This window comes from Dendrobates tinctorius, unplaced genomic scaffold (assembly GCF_039654945.1).
Source record: "Dendrobates tinctorius isolate UK_male_01 unplaced genomic scaffold, ASM3965494v1 ptg000087l, whole genome shotgun sequence".
Lineage (NCBI taxonomy): Eukaryota > Metazoa > Chordata > Amphibia > Anura > Dendrobatidae > Dendrobates > Dendrobates tinctorius.
In genome coordinates, this window is record NW_027361755.1 from 7,640,466 (window position 1) to 7,664,946 (window position 24,481).

The 24,481-nt window shown below is 45.4% G+C and overlaps 1 protein-coding gene across 11 annotated transcripts in view; it reads right to left on the bottom strand.

Moving 5' to 3' along the window:
* Positions 1-24,481, bottom strand: part of TIAM2 (TIAM Rac1 associated GEF 2) — a 769,295-nt gene that overhangs the window by 86,064 nt on the left and 658,750 nt on the right. For all 11 annotated transcript variants that reach the window (XM_073585716.1, XM_073585715.1, XM_073585720.1 and 8 more), the window contains one exon: positions 352-531. In XM_073585716.1, the coding sequence (XP_073441817.1) occupies positions 352-531 (180 nt within the window). The remainder of the gene's footprint in view (positions 1-351; positions 532-24,481) is intronic.

Genomic DNA, 24,481 nt, shown 5'->3' on the forward strand with positions numbered 1-24,481 from the left:
TATTCATTGCAAACCTGAAGCATATATTCAACACGTAACGAACTTGTACATGGAAAGTTTTACACTTCATCTGCACATACCCAACAAGGAATTTGCTTATTCTCCTCATCTTTGTATGGCTTTTCGCTGGGATTTCCAGCTTACTTCTACACGGACAGGTTTTATAGATTCATGCTAAAATGGCCCCGCTATGCACATGGATATGATAGGGTACATTCGATTAGAAGCCACCACAATCTAGACTGAAATAAATGGTAATCTCTGTACAGCACCGTGGAATAATTAGATGCTGTTTAAGTGACAAAAATAGTATACTTATACAGAGTATAATACAGTGATGATAGGTTTTACCTTAACATAAGATTTTTCTGTATCCACCAGTTCTTGTATAACCTTCCGAAGTCTATCTGCATCTGATAAGTGCCGAGCTAGTGGTCGCCTTGGAGGGTCGGGGCTTTCGTTTTGACCATCCATCATGCCTTGGTTGACTTCCTGCATACTTCGACACAATGCTGAGATCTGATCAGCACTCTTGTAGAAATAAAAAGAAATATCATTGATTAATTCCAAGTTTGTAATAAAGCATTAAGGGTCTGCTATTTAAATCAGGAGTACAGGAAGCAATAGAAGTGATGGTAAATGACATCCAAATAAGATAGCCTGCTACATTTTCTACTGCTTCAGCTCTTCCACCAGTGGTCCCACTAGTCTCCGTTACCCATCCTGCAGTAATAAGATTCTAACTATCCACACATGAGAGCAGTCAATCACTGGCTTCAGTGGCCATATGAGAAAGAGGACTTATAATTTTCAAACCTCGCACAAAAAGCTACACACAACAGTTCTGGTGCTACAGAACAAAGGCTATACTTCATCAATTCGATTTACATACTGCTCTCATACAGAGATATTACATGGCTTTGTAACTGAAGGCTTTAAGGTGGTTTATACCATCAGTACAACCTTGTTCCATTCTCTTATTGGAACACACGAAAACGTCATGTGCTTATGGAACAAACCCACAACCATACACTCCTTTGATTGTAGAACGGTTTAACCCCTTCATCAATGTAGTTATCGCAGGTACGCGGGATGCAGTGACGAGACGGGAGCCGGAGTGAGCTTAGAATGCAACCTTTATATATAGGGGCTCTCTCGAGTAACTAGCAAGCTAACAACAATTATATTTGCAGGGGTCCAAACAATAATACACAGGTAAACACGACAATAACTACCCGATCAGAACCGGTAACTATGAGGCCGTGGTATGGCCGACTACGGGTCCAAGAACTAAGATTGATCAACTACAATGTGTCACTTATCCTCCTCTGACATCCGGCAGAGTGGTGGTCAGTGTCTATTCGGCATGTCAGCCACTGGGCTCAGCCGACGAAGAGTTGACGTAAGCTTCTGGTGTTCCTATGCCCAGGTGGAGCGAGGGCACAACAGGCCCCTGAAGAGTTCCTCTGCATTGTACCTCACGGCGGAGGCGGGATGGCAGTGGCCGGGGCACTGGACGTATAGGCCACAGCCACAGGCTGGAGTCGGGCAGCGGTGGCCGCATTTGGCAGCGGGCAGGCCGCAGCCGCAGGCTGGAATCGGGCAGTGACGGCCGCGGACGGCAGCAGGCAGGCCACGACCGCGGGTTGAAGTTGGGCAGCGGCGGCCGCGGGCAGGCCGCAGCCACAGGCTGGAGTCGGGCAGTGACGGCCGCGGACAGCGGTAGGCAGGCCGCAACCACGGGCAGAAGTCGGGTAGTGGCGGCTGCGGGTGGCAGCAGGAAGGCAGCAGCCGCGGGCTGGAGTCAAGCAGCGGCAGCTGCGGGTGGCAGCGAGCAGGCTGCAGCCGCGGGCTGGAGTCAGGCAGTGGCAGCCGCGGGTGGCAGCGGGCAGGGCGTGACCACGGGCTGAAGTGATGGGAGCGGGGGCGCGGCTGTCTGCTGGGCTGCTTGGTGTCGTCTCCTCCCTGACCGTGGTGAGTCCCCCCTCCAAGCTCTTTGCTCGTCGCTCACTCCTTCTGGCTCTGGCGCCACCTAGGCTTCCTGCTCCTTCTCTCCTGCTCTGCCGAGTGCCCCCTGCTGGCGTTCTCAGTTCCTTTTATACCTGATCCGCCCCCACTCCTTCTAAAACCGACCCTGGTCCGTCCTCTAATTATGTCCCCTGGAAACAGTTTCCCTGGGAACCTTGGTGACAGTCTCCTTGGTTCCGGTCCGGTTACACAGTGGGAACTCTCCCTCCTACACCCCTACAAGGTGGTTTGCACATTAATGACCAGGCCAAATTTTTACAATTGTGACTTCTGTCACTTTATGAGGTAATAACTCTGGAACGCTTCAACGGATCTCACTGATTCTGAGATTTTTTTTGTGACATATTGTACTTCATGTTAGTGGCAAAGTTTCTTCAATATGACTTGCATTTATTGATGTAAAAAAATGGAAATTTGGTGAAATTTTTGAAACTTTGCAATTTTCAAACTTTTAATTATTATGCCCTTAAATTAGAGAGATGTTTCACACAAAATAAGTTAGTAAATAACATTTCCCACATGTCAACTTTACATCAGCACAATTTTTTAAACATTTTTTATTTGTTTGGAAGTTGTAAGGTTTAAAAGTTGACCAGCGATTTTTCATTTTTCAAACAAAATTTACAAAACCATTTTTTTTTTTTTTTTTTTTAGGGACGACATCACATCTAATGTGACTTTAAGGGGTCTATATGACAGAAAATTCCCAAAATTGACACCATTCTAAAAAGTGCACCCCTGAAGGTGCTCAAAACCACATTCAATAAGTTTATTAACCCTTCAGGTGCGTCACAGGAATTAATGGAATGTGAAAGGAAATTATTAACATTTAACTTTTTTCACTAAAATATTTAACTTTTAGACTCCAATTTTTCTTTATTTTCACAAGGGTAACTGAAAAAAATGAAGCCCAAAATTTGTAGTGCAATTTCTCCTGCACATGTTGATACCCCATATATGGGAGTATACCACTGTTTGGGTGCATGGCAGGGCTCGGAAGGGAAGGAGCACCATTTGACATTTTGAATGTAAAATTTGCTCGAATAATTAGCGGACGCCATGCTGCTTTTGGACAGCCTTGATGTGCCTAAACAGTGGAAACCCCCACACAAGTGACCCCGTTTTGGAAACTAGACCCCTCAAGCAACTTATCTAGATGTGTGGTGAGCACTTTGAAACCTGAAATACTTTGCAGAAGTTTATAACATAGAGCCATTAAAATAAAAAAAATCACTTTTTCCACAAAAATGATCATTTTACCCCAATTTCTTTTTATTTTTACAAGGAAAAACAGGAGAAATTGGATCCCAAAAGTTGTTGTGCCATTTCTCCTGAGTACGCTGTTATTCATTTGTGGCGAAAAACCACTGTTTGGGTGTAGAACTCGGAAAGGAAGGAGTGATGTTTTGAAATGGAATGGTCTGCGGACATCATGTTACGTTTACAGAGCCCTTTATGTGCCTAAACAGTGAAAACTCCCACAAGTGACCCCATTTTGGAAACAAAACCCCCACACATTTTTTCCGCAAAAATGTTATTTTATCCCAAAAAATTATTTTCATAAGGTTAACAGGAGAAATTTTACAACAATATTTGAGGTCCATTTTCTCCTGAAGTATGCAGATACCTCCTTCCTAACCTTCAAAGATTATGGCATTAATCACCACCTTCTGGAACTGAAGGTTTGACGTACCGGTGAGGCCTGCACATCTTGATAGCACACAAGCATTGTATATTCACATCTGTACAATGTGCACAGCCAGCTTCTTGTACCACACCTCATGGCACTATACGGCTGGAGGACTTGATCAACGAGATCAACTCCCCCCCCCCCCATGTTCTTGCTCTACCCCAATACATAGTCCAGTTTGCAGAGCTGTGTAGAGGTACCTTGTACAGTGCAGGGGGTGCTGTTGTCACCATGTATGATGTTCAAAAAAAGGAAATCCCTCTTGTACTTGTACAACATGTACACCAGCATGTTGTTGCTACTTTGGGCTCTGTTTTCACCTTTTCTGAACAGCTGCCCAATCAGCGTCTTAGAGAAGCCTCTCAGAAAGGGACATGAACAGTGGCATGCTGGTATAACAGTTATCTATATAGGGGTGATAACCTTGATCCAGCAGTGGGTACACAAACCCCACACAATTTTCCCACTCACTCCCAGGACAAGGGGGCATCCAGGGGGTTCAATCCAGGAGTCCTTCCCTTCATAAACCCTAAACTTGAGGGTATACCCTGAGGTACTCTCACATAGTTTGTACAGCTTAATTCTGTTCCTAGCCCTCTTACTGGGCAAGTATTGCTGGAATTTGAGCCTCCCATGGAAATGTATTAGGGACTCATCCACCCAGACGTCCCTTTGGAGCATGTACACAAACTTGTTGCTGAACTGCTCAATGACCGGATGTTTTTTAATTTTTTTTTATTACAAGAGATCAAGGGCATTGTTTGGATTAGCAGAAGAATAAAGATGGCAAACTGTGTTCTTTCATTTCATTGAAATACTTTGTTCTGCATGTGTGTGTGTTTATTTATTCCCTTTACAAACTTTAGAAATAGTAATGGATAGGTGTTTTATTTACACCTCTCCATTACTAAGCCAAGCTTAATGTCAACTTACAATACAAAGGTGACATTAACTCCTTATTACAGATATGCCTTTTCTATGGTGGCAGCGACCAGATTGTTTTTAGCCGGGGGGGGCAATAACCATGGTCCCTTTCTAGGCTATGACTATCTGTCCCTAGTCACTGGCTTTCCCTCTCTGGTGCAGAAAATTGTGCAAGAGCCCACACCAGTTTTTTCCGTGAATACATTCTTTTATTAAATACATACAGGTCCCAAATTTTACACACAGACACTACTAACACTATTAGTCACTGACATATATAAATCTAACTGTTCTGGATGGGTTTACTGTATGTAAACCATGTCTCCTATCCTGTCAGGTACTGCAATAATTTTACAGAAGCCGACAAATGAATTATTGGCTATTCTTCCATCTATCTCTCTATGAAATATAAAGATACACATGGGCGGACATACTGCCGGTTCAACCGGTGCGGCTGCGCCGGGGCCCAGAGGCTCCAGGGGGCCCCTGCAGGGTGGCTAATGATGAGGGGAATCTGGCTGGTTTCTCCAGGCCTGAGGCTCCGGGGGGCCCCTGGCCAGATTGCCTTCATGTGCGGCAGGCAGGGAGCGTTCCCAGCAGCTCCGCTGCCTGCAAGAGAAAATTGCAGGAGCGGAGCTGCAAGGATCTGTCCTGCTTCCTGCCCACCGCCAGCGCTTCCTGTCTCTGACACAGAGAGCAGCGCTGCTGGATGACGTCATCATTCAGCGGCCGCTGTGCCAGAGCAAGGAAGCGCGGGCCCAGTGATGCTGGGGACAGGCGAGAAGTGCTGTGTGTGTGTGTGTGTGTGTATACGTGTGTTATACATGTATTTGTGTGTGTGTGTGTGTGTGTGTGTGTATGCGTGTGTGTAGGTGGAGGAGAAGGCAATGATGGGGTGATGGGGAGAAGGCAGTGATGGGGTGATGGAGAAGGCAGTAATAGGGAGTGATGGGGAGAAGGCAGTCATAGGGAGTGATGGGGCGAAGGCAGTGATAGGGAGTGATGGGGCGAAGGCAGTGATAGGGAGTGAAGGGGAGAAGGCAGTGATAGGGAGACAGCAATGATGGGGTGATGGAGAAGGCAATGATAGGAGAGATGGGAAGAAGGCAATGAAGGGGGTGATGGAGAGGAGGCAATGATGGAGGTGATGGAAGGAGCAATAATGGGGGTGGTGGAGGAGGAGGAAATGATGGAGGTGGGGAATGGGCAATGATGGGAGTGGTGGGGGAGAAAGCAAAGATAGTGGTGGGGAGAAGAAAATGATAGAGGTGGTGAAGAGGGCAATGATGGGGTGGGGGAGAGGACAATAATGGGATGCGGGGGTAGGAGGACAATGAGGGGTGTGGGGGATTTGGATGGGAGGAGGGGGGACTTATAATGGCCTTAGGAACAGGGGGAGGTGGAGGAAGACATTATCGCTTATTATGTCTAAAGCAGTCACTTAGTTTATAGTGTACTCACTTACTATAGTATGTATAACAGAGTCCCTTAGCATATAGTGTAGTCACTAATTCTGTATAACACCATCCTTAGTTACATAGTTTCCTCTTTTATTATGTACTAGCTGAAGAGCCCGGTGCTGCCCGGGCATAGTAACTAACTGTGGTTAGTTATAACAAATTATAATTATTCTCCATCCCATAGTCCTGTGCCCACATACCCATCATACATATCCACGATCCCATAGGACCGTGCCCATATACCCATCGTACATATCCTCCATCCCATAGTCGAGTGCCCATATACCCATCACACATCCTCCATCCCAGTCCCATGCCCATATACCCATCATACATATTCTCCATCCCATAGTCCCATGCCCATCTACCCATCATACATATTTGCCATCCCATAGTCGAGTGCCCATATACCCATCACACATCCTCCATCCCATAGTCAACCATTATGACATCATAATGAGCGGCGGGGCTTACAACCTATGACATCAGCGTCGCCACGGCAACCATTATGACATCATAATGAGGGGCGGGGCTTGATACACACACTTTTTCCCCATTATGTAGATAGGGGCAAAATTGTTTGGTGAATTGGAATGCGCGGGGTTAAAATTTCACCTCACAACATAGCTTAGGACACTCTCGGGGTCCAGACGTGTGACTGTGCCAAATTTTGTGGCTGTAGCTGCGACGGTGCGGATGCCAATCCCGGACATACACACACACACACACATACATACATACATACATATATACACACCCACCCACATTGAGCTTTATATATTAGACTAGCTGAAGAGCCCGGCGCTGCCCGGGCATAGTAACTAACTGTGGTTAGTTATAACAAATTATAATTATGCTCCATCCTATAGTCGAGTGCCCATATACCCATCACACATATCCTCCATCCCATATGCCCGTGCCCATATACCCACACACATACATACACACTTTGAGCTTTATATATTAGATAACATCGTCCCTTATTACGTACCATCCTCTCTAGTTATATATGGTGCCGTCCCTTATTATATAGCTTCCTCTGCTGTTATGTATAGTGTGGTCTCTTACATAGTGTATTCTTGTTAATTTTGCTATTCACAGCGCCCTCTTTTATTACATAGTCCCCTCTCTTTTTAGATATAAAATTACTGCTGATCGAGGAGCCGGTGGCCAGACTACCTGTCCATCAGCACCTTCATTAGAAAGGATGCTTTCCCATGCTCCATCAGCCATTGCATTATACAGCTAACAAGACAGGACGGTATGTAAAAAAAACCAGGGCTCTATATAATCCAATATGTAAGGGATGTACTGTACATAACAAGAGAGGGCACTGTGTAAGGGACTGCAATATACATAATAAAAGGAGACAATTTAATATATATATATATACACACACACACACGTGTGTGGCTATAATATATATATATATATATATATATATATATATATAATGTACACACACATACATACATATACACACAGTATATACTGTATCTCTATACCGTATATACTCACGTATAAGTCGAGATTTTCAGCCCATTTTTTTGGGCTGAAAGTCCCCCTCTAGGCTTATACGCGAGTCATATACCGGGGGTCTGTGAAAAGAAAAGGGGGAGACAGGGCGCTTCCAATGCGTAGGTCTGTATGGAAAGTAGATGAGTGCACAGCAAGTGTTAGGCTCACCTGATAGGGTTGTGAGAGTCACAACACCTATAATCGCATAAAACAGCTGCAGCAGTCTGCACAAGGTCCAAGGACTTGGTACAAAGAGAAGGCTGGTAGTGCAATAAGAGACTGCGCTGCTGTGGTAGAATTCAAGGTATCTCTATTGCCAACGCGTTTCCTGAGCCAGTCCCAGCTCACTTCATCAGGGCATGTTACAGAAAGTCATTTCAGGGGTATATATACACACAAAAAAAAGGGGGAGGAGCCAAGAATAGTGGGGTGACACGTCAGCATGGATACATATACATGAATCATACAAAACAATAAAACTTTATTACAACCATATTAAAAATGATGTTTAAAATGCCATAAAAAGAGTGTTGGTATAAAAAACGTAATTAAAAAATAAAAAGACACGGGGGGGGATCACGAGGTAAAAGATTAAAAAATGGCTCTCGAGCCCTGGGGTGGATTAGAACTTCCCTCAGAGGATATAACTCATGGTATTAGTCCACTATGCTACATGTGAAACTGGAAAGTAAGGAGAAAATGGTTAAAATCATGTGTAAATAGCTAAAACAAGTCTCAAATATCTTTTTTCTAGGTGGAGAAAAGAGAAGAACAACAAGAAGAAACTCTCTGGAATAGGTGATATAAAAATGGTTAAAAATTAATTGTTAATAAAAAATAAAAAAAATTAAAAAAAAAAAAATTACAAAAAAAAAAAAAAAAATTCATGGGTAAAAAAAAAAAATGCATAAATTTTTTTTTTCTTTAAAAACGAAGATGATGATATAAAGGAATTAAAACACAAGGTCAAAATGAAATAAATAAAAAACATCATTGATGATATTAAGACCATTGGGCTCAATAGATTTGAGTTTGTAGATCCAAAAAACTTCCTTTCTGCATAGTGATTGAAACCTATTGGGGATGTGGTCTGGTATGTGATCAATGGGATAAATGGTGGCTTTACTGAAATCTCTGGAATGTGTGGTGTCGTGAAAGTCCATGTTTTTGGAAGCCTATTTTGATATTGTGACACTGTGAATTCATGCGACAATGTAGTGCTTGTGTAGTGCGACCTACATACAATCTGGGACAAGGACAGGAAATGACATATATAACATGAGAGGAATGACAAGTGAGGTGGAATTTGAGGGGAAATTGTTCAAGTGTAATGGGGTGGACAAACACAGACGTGCAGTGTGAAATGGTATGACAGCAAACACAATTAGGACGGTGACACTTATAAATCCCTGGTGATGAAATGGTATGGGTAGTAGGCTTCTGGGGTAGAAGTCTACTTGGAGCCAGAATATTCTTTAATGACCTGGCCTTTCGGAAGGTGATAGCAGGTTTGTCTGGAAGGACCCCATGAAGTATCGGGTCCTTCTTAATGATGGGCCATAAATTATTTAGAACATCTCTTATCCTGTTCTGTTGTGAACTGAATGTTGTAATAAAATTTGTTCTAAAATGTTCAGCATCATCTTTCTTTTGTTTAGTCAGAGATTTGCTGAGGAGAATATTCTGGTTAAAATTTTTAAAAACATTATCACATGTAGAACTAATGAGTTTTTTGGGATACCTCTGAGCAAGGAACCTTTCCCTCAGGACCTCGGATTGTGTGTTAAACCGGGGGTCGGCGGGGAGGGGGAGCGAGGGTGTCAGAGATCATACTTACCCCCCCGGCGCATCTCTGCAGCCGCCTGCTTCTCCCACGCCTTCCTTCAGCGTTCACCTGGTACCGCTCATTAAAGTTATGAATATGCGCATATTCATGACTTTAATGAGCGGTACCATGTGACCGCTGAAGGAAGAGCTGCCGGAGACGCAGGGGCTGCAGAGACCACGTCAGGAGGGGTAAGTATTTGCGATATTCACCTGTCCCCGGTCCATCGCTGTGCGCCGCTCTGTCCTCCGCGTCCTCTGTCAGTGACATTCAGGCAGCAGAGGGCGCAATGACGTAATTAGTGCACGCCGCACCCTCTGCTGCCTGAACGTCACTGACAGAGGACCCGGCAGACAGCGCGGGTGCAGTGATGGATCGGGGACAGGTGAATATCGCAGGTGCCAGGGCCCTGAGCCAGCGGTGACACCGGCACATGGCCCCCAATGACAAGAGGGGAGTATGTCATTCTTTTGCGGCAGCAGCATATGGGGCATAATCTATGGAGCATTTTATGGGGGCCTATTCTATGGGGCAGCATATGGGGGCATAATCTATGGAGCATCTTATGGAGCATCTTATGGTGGCATAGTCTATGGAGCATCTTATGGGGGCATAATCTATGGAGCATCTTATGGGGGCATAATCTAAGGAGCATCTTAAGGGTGCATAATCTATGGAGCATCTTATGGGGGCATAATCTATGGAGCATCTTATGGGGGCATAATCTATGGAGCATCTTATGGGGGCATAATCTAAGGAGCATCTTAAGGGTGCATAGTCTATGGAGCATCTTATGGGGGCATAATCTATGGAGCATCTTATGGGGGCATAATCTATGGAGCATCTTATGGGGGCATAATCTAAGGAGCATCTTAAGGGTGCATAGTCTATGGAGCATCTTATGGGGGCATAATCTATGGAGCATCTTATGGGGGCATAATCTATGGAGCATCTTATGGGGGCATAATCTAAGGAGCATCTTAAGGGTGCATAGTCTATGGAGCATCTTATGGGGGCATAATCTATGGAGCATCTTATGGGGGCATAATCTATGGAGCATCTTATGGGGGCATAATCTAAGGAGCATCTTAAGGGTGCATAATCTATGGAGCATCTTATGGGGGCATAATCTATGGAGCATTTTATAGGGGCATATTTTTCTATGGAGAATCTTATGGGGCCAATATTAACCTTTCTGCATCATTATATGGGGTAAATAAAAATGACAGACCACAAGGCTGAAACAGTATAACATCATATATTACATGTGGTGCAGATGAAAAGAAAACCAACACAATCAGCCCATGGAAAATCAGTGTAGGACACACTGTAATCAATAAGAAGCAGCAAAAGGAAATCAGTGCATAGATGTCCAAGGTATGATAAAATCACAAATCTTTATTAGATAACACAGGTAGAAAAGCACAAACAATGACAGACAAAGGGTGACACAAGCAGAAGCAGAGCAAAGGGGTATACAGTGTCAAAAACCTCACTCTGACCCTTATCATGAGTAAACACCTGGTGGTAAAGATAAATAAGTGTCCAAGTATAAACACCCAATATATAACAGGCGGACCAGTGAAAAGCAGTAAGGGGTAAAATCCCCAGCTGGACAGCCATATAATCAGGGGTGAAACTACAAAGACACAAAAGCAAGGTAAACATACCAGGAGGGGAGAGACACTGGATCCCAAGCTCAGCTGGCCCGACGTACGTTTCGGAAATGATCTTCCTTCCTGAGGTGTTTACTCATGATAAGGGTCAGAGTGAGGTTTTTGACACTGTATACCCCTTTGCTCTGCTTCTGCTTGCGTCACCCTTTGTCTGTCATTGTTTGTGCTTTTCTACCTGTGTTATCTAATAAAGATTTGTGATTTTATCATACCTTGGACATCTATGCACTGATTTCCTTTTGCTGCTTATCATTATATGGGGTGTATTTTGTATGGAGCAGCTGATGGGGCCATCATGAACTTTATGGAGCATTATATGGGGCTCCTGATTCACTATGGATATTCAAAAACATTTAACCTACTGATGTCTCAGTTAATTTTACTTTTATTGGTATTTTTTTATTTTTGAAATTTACCAGTAGCTGTTGCATTTTCCACCCTAGGCTTATACATGAGTCAATAAGTTTTCCCAGTTTTTGTGGCAAAAATCACATTGCATACAGATTGCATACACATGTTAAACCATGTGCACAAATTGAGTATTTGGTGAGTTTTTTACCTCAGTATTTGTAAGCCAAAACCAGGAGTGGAACGGACAGAAGAAAAGCATAATAGAAACATTTGCACCACTGAATGTGTGCATGTGGCCAGATGTTCCTTGGAAAAAAAAAATTGCATGGAAATTGTATTACACTCGCATGACACTCGCATAGCACTCGTCTGTTTTTTTTCATTTCGGAAAATGGACCGTTTTTTTCTAACATATGGGTATGAGCCCTTACAGTAATAATCTTCCTTTAGGACCGGCATTTGCAGCATGTGCCACCTATATGGTCAGACACATATAGAAATATCAACAACAGCAGAGGTCAACCTAAATGGATTGTCTAAAATACTTGAAACAAAAAGATATTCATCCAGTAAGTCCCCCTGTCATTAAGGTATCATGACTCTCGTGGTCCTGTAAATGTTTTGTACCTAAATCTCACTGACACAAAAAGGATTTAGAAAAATTCTCCAAAAATATGCAAGAATCACTGAAAAAAGGCAGAGATGCTTACTTGCCTAGGCCTCAAAACAAATGCACTATCAGGGTGCAGTGAACCCAACTAATTATGGCAGGAACACAGGTGCAAATACTAGAGCACAAAAAATTTTTTTCAATCTGTATGTGGTATGACTCATACACAGGTGATGCAGAGCATCCGGCTTACAGCCTATTACCAACGCCCATACTTTTAGATCAGGCAGGCTGCCCTGTGCCTCCCAAATGCATGCTGTGTGAACAGAGCCCACAGTTACAGAGCCATATGAGCCCAATTGCACCCTGAAAAATAGATAAAGTGCACAAAAACATATCAAAATATGTAAGGTATTAGTTAATATTATGGCCACAATATGTAAGTCGGCAACACACATCACAGATCCTTCCGCTTGCCAGTCCTACTACTAAACATCAAAAACTTACTGACACAAACAAGGACTTAAAAAATCCTCCACAAATATACAAGAATCACTGAAAAAAGGCAGAGATGCTTACCCGCCTAGGCCTCAAAACAAATGCACTATCCCCTGCAGTGGACCCAACTAATTATGGCAGCAACACAGGTGCAAATACTAGAGCACAAAACATTTTTTCAATCTGTATGTGGTATAATTCACACACAGGTGATGCAGAGCAATGTTTGGTACCTAACCTGCAGTGGTGACATTCCGACTTCCATCAGGTGATCACTGCAGTCAATTAATGACCTCAGTGGTAATGGTATCAGGTCAGCAGGTGATTAAAGAGGCCAGAGACTGGCTGCAATGGCCACCTGAAGATATTCAGAATGCATAACTACAGGCCAGCCCAGCTGACAAAGGGCTGCAGGGTCACTTAAGCTGTGGAAAATTGAAGGGGCAAGCAGAAGTTATTTTGTTAATCTAATGCACCCCCAGCTTTCTGGACATGCCTCTAAAATGTTGGACTATCCCTTTAAGTATAGATTATTAATGCATTTTCTTTTAAATCTGTGCATGTAAACATACCATCAAAGATTTATAGTATAGTATGACAGTTTGTGATGTTAAGCAACTTGTTCTTAGTCTTTGAAACCATTCTCAAGGTTATCACTTATTTTTCCTGTCACATATGTATTCACTTTGAGACAAGGTTTAAACAAAAAAAACCCAGCTTATTCCAATTCCCTTTGTATAATGGCTTTATACAAAGATCCATTTGGTAAACACCTGCAGAACAGTGGAGATGAATACAAACTGAAGATAAATGTCTGTCTCTAGCAAAGCAAATCTGCAGCATTTTCTGTTGACAAGTATTTCAAAACCATTTGTTCAGCTTCACATTATACAGAATTCTTCTCTCAGACTACTGGGGAACATGCCCTTAGTTCATAAAACGGATTTTGGGTGAGTCTCCACAGTCCGGATTATCGGCACTTTGGACAGAGCAGAAAGCCCGCTCCACCCAAAGCGCCACCCCCTTCTGTATGCACGGTGATTCCGGGTGTGTTCATTGAACACATCCGGAATCGCTGCATCGTATACATAGAGTAGGCTATTTACCTTGTGGAGACTGAGCGTCTCCATAAAGTAAACAGGCATGCTGCGGTCTAAAAAGCAGCGCCGCTGTTAGGGTTGGCGGAACGCACCAAATAAAAATATAATAAGGTGCGTTTGCAACCTGGAGTCCACCGTGCAGAGATGGTATACTGCTGCTCGGTAATGGCAAACACCAGTACTGCACAGAGCCGCAGAACACAAGTGCCGGAGTCTGTTAACCTCACAGGGCTCGGCAAGGTGAATACTAGTTAAAAGACTCAGGACTCTTCCCCAAGGACGACACTGCAACTGCGATGCCTGAACTAAATAATATAATCGCACCACCTGCGCACTGTACCAGTTCAGCGGATGCCACTAACCACCGGGGAGGTAAGCGCTTGACTTGCGCATGGCGCCTTTGCGAGGAACGCTGTTGCACATGCGGTCCAGTGGTGCCTTGTGCTGACTGGCGCTATCTGGTGCTAACACTCGTAAGGAGAGCAGGATGCTCTGTGGCACATAGAGTCAGAGCCAGTAGTGGCATAATCTATCTCATTAAACCATAGCTCATACACAACCGAGGGTAGGGGTTTCATAATATCAGTCACCCATCTCTTACATCTGTCATATCACACACAACTAACCATTAGAGTCTATATTAGCGCATGGCCGAATGGCCATGCGAACCTTTTATAGCAGCGTGCTTCCAGGACCTTCCTGACGGTCCAGTCCTGAGCATGTGACCTCTGACTTCCAATGAGAGGTCGTCCCACGGGCATGCTCAGTAGGCTGCAAAAAGTACTTAGCCTCAGGAGCTGCTTGCTGCTGGCTAGTGCGGATTGCTAAAGCTGGATCAGAGTTGGGAACAGCAACCAACCTGACCGCACTAGATTGAGCAAGACGCCGGGAATGACGACTTTGCTGAGCAGCCTCCTCTGCGGTCAGGACTGAATGGGAGACCACAGAAGGCAAGGCTGGGGATTCCTCCTGTGCAGAGGTCAGAATGCGACGCCCAACATTACCCCCCCTCCTAGGGCCTCGCTACACTCAAAAGCTGCAATGAGCAGGGGAGCATGAATATTCTCCACAGGCTCCCAGGTCCTATCCTCTGGGCCATGACCCTTCCAGTCCACCAGGTAATACCTTTTGCCATGTACCACCTTACACCCCACGATGGCGTTCACCTCGTACTCATCCGAGGACAAGCTTGATGTCCCGGTAGATTACTCAGAAAACCGGGACAAGTGAACAGGCTTAAGGAGAGACACATGGAAGGTGTCCATGATACCCAGGTTTGGAGGAAGGGCCAGCCGGTAGACCACAGGATTAACCTGTTCAAGGACCTTGAAGGGACCTATGTAGCGAGGCGCGAACTTAGTGGACTCAACCCGCAGCCTGATGTTACGAGCAGAGAGCCACACCAAATCACCGGGAGCAAAGGTGGGAGCGGGGCGCCGGTGTGCATCAGCGGAAGACCTCATTCTCTCCTTGGAGTCCCGTATGGCATCCTGAGTGCAGTCCCAAATGTCACGTGCCTCCACCGCCCAGTCTGCCACTTTGGAGTCAGTGGACAACACGGGCATGGGCACAGGAACACGCAGATGCTGGCCGTAATTAAGGAGGAATGGGGTCTGACAGGTGGAATCGGCCATAGCGCTGTTGAATGTGAACTCCGCCCACGGCAGCAAGGATGCCCAGTCATGCTGTCTGGCCGAGACAAAGTGTCGAAGATATGTGACCAGGGTCTGGTTGGCCCTCTCTACCAACCCGTTCGTCTCGGGGTGATAGGCCGAGGAGATATTCAGCTCAATTCTGAGCAGGTGACATAACTCTCTCCAAAAGTGAGACACGAACTGGGGACCCTGGTCGCTGACAACAGTGTCTAGCATACTGTGCAAGCGGGAGACATGCTTCATGAACAACGCCACCAGACCCCATGCAGAAGGTAACCGGGAAAGAGGCTCCAGGTGCACCATCTTAGAGAAATGGTCGGTGACAACCCAAATGACCGTGCCACTGGACTTGGGCAGTCCCACCACAAAATCCATACCGACCATCTCCCAGGGTCTGTCCGTTACTGGCAGGGGGTAAAGTAGCCCAGTGGGCCGTTGCCGAGGGGACGTATTCTGGGCGCAGGAGACACATGCCCAAATATAGTCCCTGACGTCATGGGCCATATGCGGCCACCAGTACGTCCTTGCCAGAAGCTCAGAGGTCCGTTTTGTCCCAAAATGTCCACCCACCCTGGACGAGTGAGCCCAAGAGAGGACCTCCAGTTGCAGACGGGCAGGGACAAATGTCTTGCCCGGTGGTACAGACTCAAGAGCAACCGGAGCCATGGTCCTCAGGCTCTCGGAAGGGACAATCAGCCGTGGCTCCACCTCCTCCGATGACACCATAGAACGGGAGAGAGCATCTGCTCGGATGTTCTTCTCCCCGGAGAAAATGTATGGTAAAGTGGAACCGGGAGAACAGGGACCATCTGGCCTGGCGAGAGTTCAGCCGCTGGGCCGTCTGCAAATTACCAAGTTCTTATGGTCAGTGAACACCTGGAAAGGGTGGCGAACCCCCTCCAGGAAGTGTCTCCACTGTGAGAAAGCCAACTTCATCGCTAGCAACTCCCTGTCCCCGATGGAATAATTCCTCTCCGCCGGTGTGAAGGTCTTGGAGAAAAAGAAGCATGGGTGCTTTCGACCTTGCGTGTCCTTCTGAAACAGGACCGCTCCAGCACCGACGGAAGAGGCATCCACCTCCAGAATGAAGGGTTTATCTACATCGGGGCGATGTAGAATGGGAGCGCTAGCGAAATGAGACTTTATGGTTCTGACCATAAGTTGGAATTTGCTCCCTTCTTGGTGAGGGCCACCAAGGGAGCTACCAAAGTCGAGAAGTGGGGGATAAATTGAAGATAGCAATTTATGAACCCCATAAAGAGCTGCACCACTTTAAGAGATGGGGCTCCTGCCAATCCATCACCGCCTGTAGTTTGGTAGGATCCATGGCCAATCCCTGGGCGGAGAGGACTCCTGCTCAAACACACACTTCTCTAACTTTGAATAGAGGGAGTTTGCCCGCAGGAGATCAAAAACTTTGCAAACATCACTCCGGTGGGAGTCAATATCTGGAGAGTAGATGAGTATATCATCCAGATAGACTACTACCGAGGTGGTAAGCATATCCCGGAAGATGTCATTCACAATGTCTTGGAAGACGGCCGGAGCATTACAGAGCCCGAAGGGCATCACCAGGTATTCATAGTGCCGATCCCTGGTGTTAAACGCCATCTTCCAATCATCCCCCTCACGGATGCGAATCAGGTTATAAGCCCCCCGCAGATCAAGCTTGGTAAACACTCTTCCTCCCTGTAGTCTATCAAACAGCTCCGATATCAGGGGCAGAGAGTACTTATTCTTAACGGTGATGGCGTTAAGACCCCTGTAATCGATGCAGGGACGTAGTTCTCCATTCTTCTTCTGGACGAAGAAGAATCCCGCCCCTGCTTGTGACACCAACTTCCCAATGAATCCCCTTGCCAGATTCTCCCTGATATACTGAGACATAGCTTCTGTCTCCACGAGGAGGCTCAGCACCAGGCAATAGGTCAATAGGACAGTCGTAAGGGGCGATGGGGCGAAAGAGTCTCCGCCGCCCTCTTGGAGAACACATCTGCATACTGTTGATAGTGTGTGGGGAGAGAAGAAAGATCTGCAGGGACTTCGGTGGAATCAACCTGAACGCACTCCCTCAGACACCTACCCTCACAAGCTTTACCCCAACCGAGAATCCTCCCCGAAGACCACTCTATATGGGGAGAGTGGAACTGTATCTATATGGGGAGAGTGGAACCGTAACCAGGGAACCCCTAAAAGGACCTGATCGATACCCTCGGGTATGACGAGGAGGGATATCGTCTTCTGATGAGACGGGGACACCATGAGTATCAACGGGACGGTCTGGTGGGTAATTTGTGAGGGTAGAGTTGCGCCATTCAGCACCCAGACGGTGACTGGCTTGTTCATCATAACAAGAGGTATTGCGTGCCATTGAGCAAAAGCAGAAGACATGAAATTGCCCTTTGCTCTGGAGTCCACGCAAACCTCCACTGCCAGAGTGCATGAACCAACCTCAAGCGTTACCTTAAAGGTGAGCTTGGAGGAAAAAGACGCTGATTCTAGTGAGCCCCCTCCTATGATCACTAAAGGCGAGCGTTTTCCCGACTGCTGTGGGCACTGATTGGCAAGGTGACCAGACTACGGGCAAACATGACATACCTCAGGTGCTCAAGCGGACCGGGACCTGGATTACGCATGAAGAGCCCCCTACGGCTCGGACGCCTGATCGGGAGATTCCAGAGGTTTATCGAAACTGGGTGCCAGCCTAAACCTCTGCCTACATTGGGACTGCTCCAACCTTCACTCGGAGAAGCGAAGGTCTATACGGGTGGAGATGGTGATAAGCTCCTCCAGTGTGGCAGGTACCTCCCTGGTGGCCAGGGCATCCTTCACATGGTCAGCCAAGCCTCTCCAGAAAGCCAGAATGAGGACCTTATCTGGCCACTCCAACTCAGAGGCCAGTGTCTGGAACTGGATGGCGAAGTGACTGACCATGGACGAGCCCTGTGACATAGCCAGCAGCCGGAGCGCGGTGTCATGGGTGACTTGCGGTCCCAAGAAGACCTGCTGCAGAGTGGCCAAAAACTGAGAAGCACTCTGCACCATATGATCACCACGCTCCCACAGCAGTGTGGCCCGCTCCAAAGCCCTGTCCGACAAGAGGGAGATGACAAATCCCACTTTAGCCCGCTCAGAGGGAAATCGTGCAGCCAGTCTGGCTCACGAAACCCCTACATGAGGCACTATCGCCCGAGAACTTCTCGGGCAGCGGGAGGTGGGACAAAGTCGGGGAATTGATGGCAGTAGTCACACGGGAAACAGTCTCTGTGACTGCCTGGAGCGCGATGGCTGTAACATCCACAGCTGAGGCTGAATGCTCAAGAGCCGCCAACCTACCCTCCAGCTGCCAGATGAATGCACGGAGTCGCTGTTCATCTGCCATTAGAGCCAGACTGGCACTAATATACTGTTAGGGTTGGTGGAATGCACCAAATAAAATATAATAATAAGGTGCGTTTGCAACCCGGAGTCCACCGTGCAGAGATGGTATACTGCTGCTTGGTAATGGCGAACACAGACTGAACACTGACGGGGTAACCACTGACCCAGTGTGTACAGAGCCGCAAAACACAAGTGCCGGAGCCTGTTAACCTCACAGGGCTCGGCAAGGTGAACACTAGTTAAGAGACTCAGGACTCTGCCCCAAGGACGCAGGGTTAGAGTCCCTCTAGTCCCACTAGCGTTTGATACCACAAATGTGATGCCTGAACTAAATAATATAATCGCACCATGTGTGCACTGCACCAGTTCAGCGGACACCACTAACCACCCAGAGCGGGGAGGTAAGCGCTTGACTTGTGCATGGCGTGGCTGCGAGGAATGCTGCTGCACATGCGATCCAGTGGTGCCTTGGCTGACTGGCGCTATCTGGTGCTAACACTCGTGTGGAAAGCGGGATGCTCTGTGGCACATAGATTATGCCAATACTGGTGCTGACTCTATCTCCCTAAACCCTAACCCATACACAACCGAGGGTAGGGGTTTCATAATGAGTCAGTCACCAGTCTCATACATCCGTCATTACACACACACAACTAACCATCAGAGTCTATATTAGCGCATGGCTGAGTGGACATGCAAACCTTTTATAGCAGCATCCTTCTAAGGCCTTCCTGGTGCTCCAATCCGAGCTGCTTGAGGACCTGAGTATGTGACCTCTGACCTCCAATGAGATGTCGTCCCACGGGCATGCTCGGTAAGATGTAAGAAGGACTTAGCCTCTGGAGCTGCTCGCTGCTGGCTAGTGCGGATTGCTAAAGCTGGACCAGAGGTGGCAGCAGCAACCAACCTGACCGAACTAGCTTGAGCAAGACGCCGGGAGCGACGCATTTGATGAGCAGCCTCCTCTGCGGTCGGGACTGAATGGGAGACCACAGAATGCAAGGCTGGGGATTCCTCTTGTGCAGAGGTTGGAATCCGACGCCTAACAGCCGCATGTCTGGAAACGCTGGGCCGCCGGATGCATAGAGAGGTGACGTCACAGAGCCTGCGCGTAGCTTCTAATTCATTCCCCAGTAGTTTACAGTCAAAGCGTTGGCATTATCAGCGCTCCAGCTGTAAACTGATTAACCCCTGAGATGGATTTACACTGTGGGACATGACTGAGCGCCGGACAGGTATGCTATATTGTTGGTTTATTATTTTTTTATTTTTTACAGGAGAACAATGGCTTTGATATGGGATTAGGAGTATAATAAAGATTTTAAAGCTGTGTAGTCTATTCTTTCATTAAAATACTTTGTTCTTATTGTGTGTGTGTTTATTTAACCCTTGAATAACTCTAGGATTAGTAATGGATAGGTGTCTTATTGACACCTCTCCATTACTAAGTCGGGCTTAATGTCACCTTACAATAGCATGGTGACATTAACCCCTTATTAACCCCATTTGCCTCCGCTACAGGGCAAGTGGGAAGAACCCGTCAAAGCTCCAGAATAGGCACATCTAATAGATGCGCCTTTTCTGGGCAGCTGCGGGCTGTTGTTTTTAGGCTGGGGAGGCCAAGATCAATGGCCCCTTACCAGCCTGAGAATAGCAGCCTCCAGCTGTGAGCTTTGCTGGGTTGGTTTACAAACAGGGGGACTCCACCTCGGGTTTTTATTCATTCAATCCCTCCTGCTCGCTGCTGCCGGCAGAGCAGGAGAGAAGAATGACAGCCGCGTTCAGCACCAGCCGCAGGAGAACAGTGCTTACTGTAGCGCTTCTTCCCCGGCGGCCGCCCATGTGGTCTTGATGCTGCACACGTGCGGCACACGATTGCAACACGGATGTACCACGTATCCACATGGACACGGACAGCTCTGATACAGTTTTTTCCGGTACCGGAATTATCTGGATGTGTGCAACTGCCCTTACATATATTACTATCTGAAGAGCCCAGCGTTGCCCAGGCATAGTAACTAAGTGTAGTTAGCTATAACAAATTATAATGTTTATCCTCCATCCTATAGTCCACTGCCCATACACCCATCATACATATCCCGATTACTAATCTATACACTGAGCAGCCCTTGAGTTCCTTAAATGCTTATGCATTTCTCCTAAAAATATATATATATTCCTGAAATGTATTTCTAGTTAAGTTACAACAATGTAACAACTTTACAACATAATGTAGTCAAAAATGCTTCTTTAGCAATTTGCTTATACGTCAGGACGCTCATATATGTCAGGAAACAAAGTTTCTTCTTTTATCAATTTAGCCAATTATGTGGGGCTTCAAATGCCCTTAAAGTCCCACCAACTGGACTTCAAATTGGCAATATATTGCAAGAGGCCCTGTGGACATTCAATACAGACAACTGAAAAGTGTGTATTTTTTGTAATGGTTTCTGAATCAGGGTCTTGTCTCTGTTTAAGGTAAGCTCACAAATGTTAGTAATCAGCTCAGGGATTCAAAAGAAAAAAATATTAAAAGAGTAAATCCTATAATGGCTATGCATTTAAAAAAAGTAAATTTTTTTTTAAAAAAGCGTATACCGGTAAATATTTTTGATGCGTGGGCATGAAAAGGGGATACAGAGCTAAGGGGGTGATTGGCTGTCTAATATAGTATCCCTATAGGGCCCTCAATATCTGCCCTACCTGTCCGTGGAGGTTGAAACACTGAAAAGCAACTAAAGAAATGGCAACCCCACTTCTCATTGGGTGTACCTATTATCCTTTGTTAATTCCTATAGATCATCTCTCAAACATGTGTGCTACACCAAACACCACAAGACACCCAAAACAGAAATAATGTGATCTATCCAATATGCTATCATAGTCCCTTATCCCCTTAATGACCAACATGCATAAAAACGGCGGTCACCAAGGGCCCTCATTTCCACAGCCACGTTTTAAACCTGTGATCAGGACTAAAGTAAAAGTGCCCCAAGAGTTGGAAAATCCTCAGGATCTCAGCTACCAGCTGAGACCCTGGAGAATACGATAAGGGACAGTTTTCCTGGTCCCCGATGACGCGACCGCCGTTATTCAATGAATAACTGCGATCACGTTAAAAAAAAACAAAAAAAAACAGATCCCATGTAAAAATATTTTCCTTTCTCCTCTGACATAATATAACTTGTCAAAAGGAGAGAGAAATTATATTCCCAGGCCATCCATGGTACTGGATCTGCGATCACTCTGACCCTCCTCCAACTTAAAGCAAAATTGCAGGTGCATGCGCAGCGCACCCGCTGAGATCTGCCTGCCTGCACCCACTAACCGCAGGGATTTTTCCTATTGGTTGCCGACTTATGATCACTGTAATAAGGTCTAATTAGTAATTAGGACAGCACTTGGGCTGTGCCTTGCTGTGTACCTAATTGATCAACCCTCCCCTTGTCATCCCCTTAGTCAGATTACATTTTTATATTTAATAATCTTTATTTATTTCATTCTTTGCCATTAAGCTTATTTTTTTTCAGAAGTTACAAATTCTGTGTAGAGCCTGTGGGTTCAAAATGCTCACTACACCCCTGGATAAATTCTTTGAGGGGTGCAGTTTCCAAAATGGGGTCACTTGTGGGGGGCTTCTGCACATCAGATGCGACATGGTGACCACAGTTTATTTCAGCCCGATTTTTGTTCCAAAACTCAAATACTGCTCCTCCCGTTCCGTGCCCTGCCATTTGTCTAAACAGATCTTTTTGACTACATGTTGGGTATCGCTCTGCTCATAGGAAAGTTGGTAACAAACTTTGGAGTCCACTTTTGGTGTTACCTTAGCATGAGTGAAAAAATAGGGGCTAAAACAACATTTTGGAGGTAAAGGTTTTTTTTTTCATTCAACTTTGCATTAATTCCTGTATATCACCTGAAAGGTTAAAACATTTCCAGACAACAGTTTTGAAGTATTTGAGCGGTGCGGTTTTTAAACTGGTATCACTTTTGGGGAGTTTCCAATATATAAGCCCCTGAAGGTCCATTGAAATCTGAATAGGTCCCTAAAGAAACAAGTTTTGTAATTTTTTTTTTTAATTTGTTTATTAACCAAGAAAAACAAGAACAATATGTACACATATGCATACATCAAAATAATACAAGTGCATTTTGTCAAAATAATTATGGGAGAGTAGCATTAAATTATTTATACAATTTTAGTTTCACAGATCTATGAATTATGGAATGCCCGCATTTACCAGGTCAATCCAGGCTCTAAGAGAGAGGTGTGACCCTCCCACCCAACATAGCGCCAACACCTTTCTAGCCAAAAAAAAAAAAAAGTGTCTCACATAGAAAGATCCTAACATAGTGTCGCCATGTCTCCTCGTCTAGTACCCCGAATAAACAAACTAATGGACTGAGAGGAACAGAACTTTGCACTAAGGATCTTAACAATGAAGTTACTTCAGACCAGTATGAAAGGACAATGGGGCATCCCCACACCATATGTATAAAGTTTGCTTCCATTATTGACACCTCAAACAATCCGAGGACTGGAAACGACCCATTCTGAAAAGTCGTGATGGAGTTATATATGACTGGTGTAAGATATATAATTGAGTCATTCTATTATTAATAGATGGGAGATACTTTAGTTGGAGATTAAATAATCTCCTCCCAATCCTCAGCCTGAGCATCAGGAATGAGGTTTCCCCACTTCCCCCTAATCGTCGTCATAGCAGAGTCAGTTCCCGCAGACAACATGTATGTATAAAGAGTAGAGCTAAGGCCCTGAGGGCCTTGGGATTTAAGGATTCCTATTAGGCTGGAGTCACACACAAGGTAGAAAAATACAGACCGTATTGTATGGCCGTAATACGCATAAATGGTCCCTAAATAGTGCTCCGAATGTCATCCGTTGTCAGGGTGTGGCCGCGTATTTTTCTCATGTAAGCATCCGTATGTAATCCGTATGGCATCCGTATACCGTTTTTTTCTCGCAGGCTGGCAAAACGGACATATAATGGAGCCCAATGACAGGTTTTCAAATCCAAACGAAAGAATAGATATATACACATAGAATACACACACACACACACACACACACACATATATATTATATATATACACACACACATATATATTATATATATACACACACACACACACATATACATGTCTTTGAGACACATATATATATATTTATATCTCACAGAGTTCTTCATAGCGGAATAGCCGCTAATTCAATTGCTTCTGTCAAATCATTCTCCAACCCGACATGAAATGACAGTGATGTCAGCAGGAGTCCCCGGCTGACCTGGAATGAACTAATGACCTTGGGAATAAAGTCAGAAACTAAGGGTAATTAGTTCATCTCCAGGCAGCCATTGAGGCTGCGCAGAGCTGAATCAATTCATTTTGTAGTAGATTACAGTGAAACTGATCGCATTAGCAGCGGTCCTCATTGTAAACTATTTAACCCCTTCTGCTGGATTGCAGCGTGGGACATGACTGAACGGCGGAGAGGTAAGGATTTTGGTGATTTTTTATGTTATTTTTGTTGCAGGTCATGGTTTTATTTTGGCTTACCAGACTAATAATAATTTGTCAAAAACTTGGTGTATTTATTTCATTAAAAGACTATTTAATTAATGTCTGTGTGTGGTTTTTAACCCTTTCTTAGTATAGGGTTAATAATGGATCGGTGTCTTATTGACACCTCTCCATTATTAATCGGCTTAATGTCACCTTACAATCGAACTGTGACATTAACCCTT